Below are 6,408 nucleotides of genomic sequence, written 5' to 3'. Positions count from 1 at the left end.
CCGACTTTGGAAATGCACCGGTCGTAAAAAATAGAAAGGGGAAGGGCGCATCGGGAGCGCCTATGCGCGCCCACGCGCATTCGTCATTGTTTCCTCCCCTTCGGCTACTTGGTTTTGTCATTCCGAATATTTGGGTCAAGACCCCCGTGGGAAGAGCCTAATCTGTTTGTGATGGTCAACCCGCAGCCCCGCCCCACAAAGTGGGGCATCTGTTTGAGAGTATCTCTCTGGAGGACCCACCTCGCACCTCTCGAGGTTATACAGTGCGTTAACGGGTTATCCCACGGTGCGGGGCGAAAACAAAACCGGAGGTTCAGCTTTTTTAATTGCTTTTATTTTTGTATCAAATTGTAGGAAAGAACTAGGCTACCTTTCATCAAAGTACACTTACACAAGGAGTTTTTAAAAGCTAGAAGTGAACGCCAATCTCGCAGTTCGAGATGTTGGAGAAGCATCACAGTAGTGGTAACTCTGGGCGGGCCAGTGGTGTCCTTAAATTTAACACTTAGTTTACTTACAACAGTAATTATTGCGTATTGACAGCTGATACACCCTCAGTTACAATAAAACAGAAAGACAGACAAAGGAAGAGCGTGCTTTTTCCACGAAACAACATTTTTTACCAGATTTATGCCTGGTGCAAAATTTATCTTATCAGTGTATCCGCTGTCGGACTAGATAACCACGTAAATGGGCTGGGCGAAGTCTCGGTGAAACCAATGGCATGGCTGGGGCACACCGTCTGCGGTGTTATCTTGCTGGACTAGCCTTCACTCACTTAATCTAAACGCGTCCACGCCCTCAAGTCTAACTCTCCTCGTCATCGAAAATCTCGTTGGGAGCGGCACAGCCTTGTTCATCGGATGCGAATCTTCTTCATCATGGAGAGGACCTGCATGCCCGGGAAGGGGCAGGACGGGTAGAAGTTGTGGCAGCCCGTGCCGTCCACGCCGGCGATGAGCTGGCCCATGTGCGCCGCGAAGTGGTACTTGGAGGTCACCTCGGCCGTGGTGCTGATGCTGGTCTCTCTGCGAAGGAACATTCAGTAGAGCCACTTTTTAACTCGCAAACGCAAAGAGAAGTCTATGAAGCATCGCTTCTCAATACGGACAAAGCAAAAGCATTGTAAAATATTTGAAGCATGCTTTGTATGGAATTTGTTTTAGTGAAACTCTGAGTCCACCAAACGTACCTGATCAACGCCAGCAGGGACCGCTCCGACTCCCCCAGGTTCTGGCGGTGCGGCGCGGCGTGGAGCTCACAGATGAGCTTGGGTAGGCAGGATGTCCTCATCGTGGCCAGCAGTTTGGACCGGCCCGCGGCGGCTGAAACACCAGTGCGTTTTTTTTTCAGAGCCCCGGAGAGGTATTGAGAGTGATCGCGGCCCTCCATAGGCGTAGCCATGCAATTACTGCAGCTACGCCACTGTGCCGCCGCGCCAGTGAAGACTGAAGGTCATCCCTGCAGCTTCGCGCCGCCAAGGCCAGTCAGACGCAGAGATAGAGATTTTGCTCTCCGCCTCCGATTCGAAGAGGCAGGCACACTGCAACGGGTTCCCTTTGTTGCTGCCGTTAATCGCAGAGATACTGGCCGCTTTACTTTCCCTTTCTCTGGGCCGCGACTGTCCTTCCTGGTTCGGTGCCTCCGCTCTGCTTCTCGGCGCAGAGAGCGAAAGCCACTCCAAATGAGCCATTTTTCTGTGTGCGTCAGCTCGAGTATTTTTTAGCTGATTGAATTTCACTTGCAAAACGCGCGACAAACTGTTCAATATTTTATCGGCCGTGAGTCAGGCGAGCAGGCGGCGCCTCGTTTTGCATACACCGGGAGGTGTAAACTAGCGAGCGCAAGAGCAAAAAGAAGGCAGCAACACGAAACTCCGAACCAAATTGCATCACCGGGACAAAGACACACTTGTGGATTTCGGTTTTCCCGCGCGGCGCGGGGTTTGCAGTCTGAGTCCTGTGTGTTTGTCTTAGCTGCTTACTGGAACGTGAAAGGTCATCCACTGGGGTCTAGACAGCGCCACTGCTGCTGCTGATGATGATCATGACGATGATGATGGTACTCACTGAACAGCTTGGCCGTGGAGCCGCCGAAGTCGAAGACATCCTCCACGTCGTCGTCGTCCTCGTCGTCCTCGTGGCCGTCGTGCAGGGCCGGGGTCACCATGTCGGAGCGGCGCAGCGAGCCGAGGTCGCCCGGTGCCGTGGGCACCTTGCGGTGGTGGCCGCCGAGGTGGGGCCCGTCCGGCGCGGCGTGCGTCGGCGACACCACGGAGCCGCCCAGGGCCGTGAACACGGTGGACACCAGCGAGGAGTAGTCGGCGGACAGCAGCACGAACAGCATGACCAGCAGCGCGACGCGGAGCAGCGCGCGCTCCATGGCAGTGGATGTTGTTGCCTCAGCGCCTCCCGCCGCCTAGGGACCCTCCGACGTCGCCCCCATTCACGCCTGCAGGCAGAAAACGGGCTCTTAGTTTTCGCGGGAACTCCCTGGACACACTGTATAAACCAGCTGGGAAAACCAGGAACTGTTTTTGCCGTGAGCAGTGGCGCGTTTAGGCGAGCTTAATTCAAACTGGCGCGAAACGTATGCGGAGGAGGTTCTTCGCGCGTCCCACCCAACAGTGACTTTGGCGGTAGGAAACGCGTCCCGCACCGGCCGGTTCGATATGGAATGGAATCTCCCGTTCCCGCGCAGGCCGACGGGAAGTTCCACGGTAAGCACACACGTCCAACGCCTGTGAACAGGAGTTTGTGTGGCTCTTAGACGTTTGAAGCTCAAAGCTACCTCGCGGGCGCACAGAGCCACAGCGCCGTCTCGAGCGCGCGCGGAGACCTCCAGGAGGCGTTGAGGATACTGCTTCACTTCCGGGCAGGGGCTTGGCAGCCTGGACACGTCCAAGGTCACACACACACAAACACACGTACGCACTCACCGCGTGACCGCGCCTTCCCCAAACAGACACACACACACGCACAGTGAAAATGAAGCAGCCGCGACGACACCGGCACTTGCAAGCTTGGCCCGAACCGCACTGCACTGAGATGACAGAAGGCCTCCAGATTCTGTCTTGGGCGTGCCGCTCCGCTCCGCCCCGCCCCCCTCCCCGCCGGCCGCCCGGCGGTAACCTTGTGGTCAGCGCACAAAAACAAGCGAGACAGCCGTGGGCACTAATTGTGCCCGTTTGGCCCGCGTCCGGGATGGCCGACTGGGTCCGCTTGCAGCACGCTTGCAGCGCCCCGATGAAACTCGAGGAAAACGATCGAAAATGCAGCGCTGCTGGACTTGTTCTGGCGAGTGGCGGGCGGGCAGCCTCCGTGCGGCCAGCGTGACGCAACTCGTGAAGCAACAGCGCGCTGGCCGCCTCCCTGCAGGCCGCCGCGCTGGCCGCGCTGGCGGCGAGCACACCGTGGGCACGAAGAAGCACACCGTGGTTGACGCGTTCGACACTTTGGCGGCACTTTCGGCAGCACTCGGCCAGCAGACGGCGCTGCGGAGCGGACTTCGCCGCCGTCCTGGCTGCACTCGGTGGCTCCAGCTGGCCGCCGCCTAACCTGACCAGCGCACCGCGCCTCGCACTCCACGTCACTCACGCCACACCGACGACGCGGGGAACTCACGAACTCGCTTTGAACACGTTCGAAACTCACTTACTCTCACTAGAGTTTCCTCAAAGGGCACAGGAGCTTGCTGAACCGACCCGCCGTGGCTTGCGTTACGCCTCCACTGACTTCTCTCGGCGGCCCGCCCCCCCACCCGACGCCTCCGCGAAATTCTCTCCCCCTCTCTCTCCGTCTCTCTCCCGGGCGCGCTCGGCCGCCGCGACGCCGTACCCGTCCCTCTCCCACTGCCCCCTCTCCGCGGTCCCCTTGGCCTACTTGTCCCCCTCCAGCGTGCTGCAGCAGTGAAAGTGTTTTGGCGATCCCCGCCGAGTCCCTGCTCCCTGCGAGAGGCGCGAGGCGAGTGAAACCCATCGCGCTCCTGCATTCAGGTCCCTATGGGTGACGGAAAAAAGGTGCGCGCGGATATTAGAGTCCCAAATTAATCGGGCCGCACAGTGGACCGGGAGACCGGTGGAGGCGGGCAAAACTCTAGACGCGTTTTGAGCTCCAGAGTCGCTAAACAGGCCTCGAACCGAACGTGTGACCCCACCAACGGATGCTTTATGCGGCCTGTGGGTTTTAAAGACAAGAATTTCCAATTTTTGTTTTTAATGAACTGGGTTCTTCACTGAGCGAGAGGCACAGATGCCGCGTTTCACGGCTTCCTGCTGATGAGCCCCGCGGCGAAGGGAGCACGGTGTTTGTGTGGCTGTCATCGGCAGCTGATTGCACTAATTTATACGGCCTTTTGTTTCTCCAAGTGTATCAGTGTCGCCGTGTTTGCCGCTGCCTGCACTGGACAGGCCACCTTACTCCCTCTCTCTCGCTCTCCTTTGAATATTCATGCCAAACAAGGAGTGTTTTTTCGTGGCGCCCGAGAGGTCACACCCAGAGGGTTTGATCATTAAACACTTGTCACAACAGTAGCTGACTCAAGTGGTGCGCGGTAATCCCAGACGCGGGTTTGTCAACCCATGGCGCCCATGGCGGCCATGGCAGGCACCCCGCCGCCTCCCCTCGGCTCCACCTATGCCGTGCCTGGCCGGGACAACCGGGACAACCCGAGTGCAAAGCTGTGAAAAGCAAACAACTGCGGCAGATGACATGGAGTGTGTCATTAGCATCGGTGCAGCAGCGCTTGGCAAAACAGAGCGCCCTGGTGCGTCTCAAAGACAGGGGGCCGGTCCGCCCCTGAGTGCGAGAGAGACACTGTCTGGAGTCCGAAGCTGAAAATCAGCGGCCGGACGATGGCGCCAGCCGAAGCGCCGGGGAACATTTGTGACCGTGAATGTGGACGACACGTCATAAAACCATTTGGAGGACCGGCAGCACCCCGGCCTTTTATCGGCCGGGCATCGCGACGTGACCGTGCTGCACTGGAAGCACCCATCTTGATAAGGCGCCTCTCCAATTTTAACGAGCTTGTAATACGAAGCGGATAACGCTAAATGCTGGACGCTCGCACACCTGTCCGGGGCTCACCACTCGCTCATCACCGCGGACTGTCCACTGAAACATTTTCAGAAGCGTTTTACGTTTGGACTGGGAATGAACAACACGCATGTTCGTAACAGAGCGCCAGAGTTGTCAACTTGACCATTGGGACCACTTCGCAAAATGGCATCGGGCTGTCCAGTGTTGTTGCACGTGCGGTCGTGTCCACTGTGTGGACAGCCAGGGCAGCAGATAGAGAGATCATTAGGCACGACACGGTATCGTACGACGAGGGGGTCACGAAAAAGCTCAAGTGGCTCATAAATTATGCAATGAGTCCGACCGCATGCGATGCGCTTGTGCATACGCATCCCCGGTGCAGCTGACGCTTTCTCAGAGGTGCGAGCTGAGCCGCGCTGGGCCCCGCGGAGGGACATGCATGCACTCGCATGCACTCGCATGCACTGCGCTGTACTCGGTTAACTGCATGGCAAGCGATGACCCGCATGGGCTGGGCGTGGCGGGGCGTGGCGGGGCGGGGCGGGGCGTGGTGGGGCGTGGCGGGGCGTGGCGGGGCGTGGCGGGGCGGGGCGGGGCGTGGTGAGGCGTGGCGGGCCCCAGGGACCTGCAACGAGGCTGCCTGTCTACTCACGGCTAGCTAGCGCGCACGCGAGTATGTGAAAAAGTGGCCACTTCTTCCGAGCCCCTTTCCATTTGAACTTTGCTCGTTGCGTGGTCGAAAGAAACGGCGGTCCGACGAGGCACGACAGCAGGTGGCGCGGACTCCAGCCGTCGTTGTCAACCCTTGGCCGGCAGGCTCGATTCAGATAGGTAATTATGACTAATGCAGATGTAAAAGGACTAAATGGCTGGTATCGCTGATGAGCGCGCATCGAGCACGGGCCTTGTTAGGCCGCCCCGGTCACGCCCACACACATGACGGACTCACACGGACGGCTGTCCGGCACGCTGTAGAGCACGCTCTCCAGCACGCTGTAAGGCGAGATGCGGGCCGCACTAGTTTTCGAAAAAGCAAACGACCTCCCCAGCCGATCATGCCCGTGGTCTGAACGCCCCATCAAAGTTGCAGGGCGCGGGATGCTTCCAGGGAGTCCTCAATATTGCAGCGCCCGCTTCCAGAGCAGATTGGCCCTGATGATACAGTGGCGCGACCCTCCCCTCGAGGAAGGGTTGTCCGAGAGGTCAGCTCGGGCCAGCAGACGGCTTTCCCAGCTGGATAATCATTTCCTCCGAATTTTCTCGAGTGCCTCGTTGGGTAAACAGTGTAAGGTGTCGGACGCGTGCTGGACGCGTCCCCGAAGGCCGTAGGCGCTCTGCCACGCCCCCGTCCACCGAGAAAGGCGTGATT

The 6,408-nt window shown here is 58.5% G+C and overlaps 1 protein-coding gene across 7 annotated transcripts; it reads right to left on the bottom strand.

Moving 5' to 3' along the window:
• Nucleotides 1-312: 312 nt before the first annotated feature.
• On the bottom strand, nucleotides 313-3,756 carry LOC117652607. Of its 7 annotated transcripts, XM_034397651.1 has the most exons (5): nucleotides 2,939-3,077; nucleotides 2,541-2,740; nucleotides 2,070-2,451; nucleotides 1,193-1,325; nucleotides 313-1,028 (listed from the first exon to the last, which is right to left on the bottom strand). In XM_034397651.1, exons 3-5 carry the CDS (start codon nucleotides 2,380-2,382, stop codon nucleotides 857-859), a joined length of 618 nt encoding a protein of 205 aa, XP_034253542.1. In that variant the 5' UTR covers nucleotides 2,383-2,451; nucleotides 2,541-2,740; nucleotides 2,939-3,077; the 3' UTR covers nucleotides 313-856. The 7 variants fall into 7 exon arrangements, with proteins under 7 accessions (XP_034253542.1, XP_034253540.1, XP_034253543.1 ...); XM_034397649.1 differs by lacking the exons at nucleotides 2,541-2,740; nucleotides 2,939-3,077 and adding an exon at nucleotides 3,658-3,756; XM_034397652.1 differs by lacking the exons at nucleotides 2,541-2,740; nucleotides 2,939-3,077 and adding an exon at nucleotides 3,654-3,723.
• Nucleotides 3,757-6,408: the final 2,652 nt, after the last annotated feature.

The sequence above is a fragment of the Thrips palmi genome, unplaced genomic scaffold, assembly GCF_012932325.1.
Source record: "Thrips palmi isolate BJ-2018 unplaced genomic scaffold, TpBJ-2018v1 HiC_scaffold_7, whole genome shotgun sequence".
Taxonomy (NCBI): domain Eukaryota; kingdom Metazoa; phylum Arthropoda; class Insecta; order Thysanoptera; family Thripidae; genus Thrips; species Thrips palmi.
This window is presented reverse-complemented; position numbering and strand designations above follow the sequence as displayed.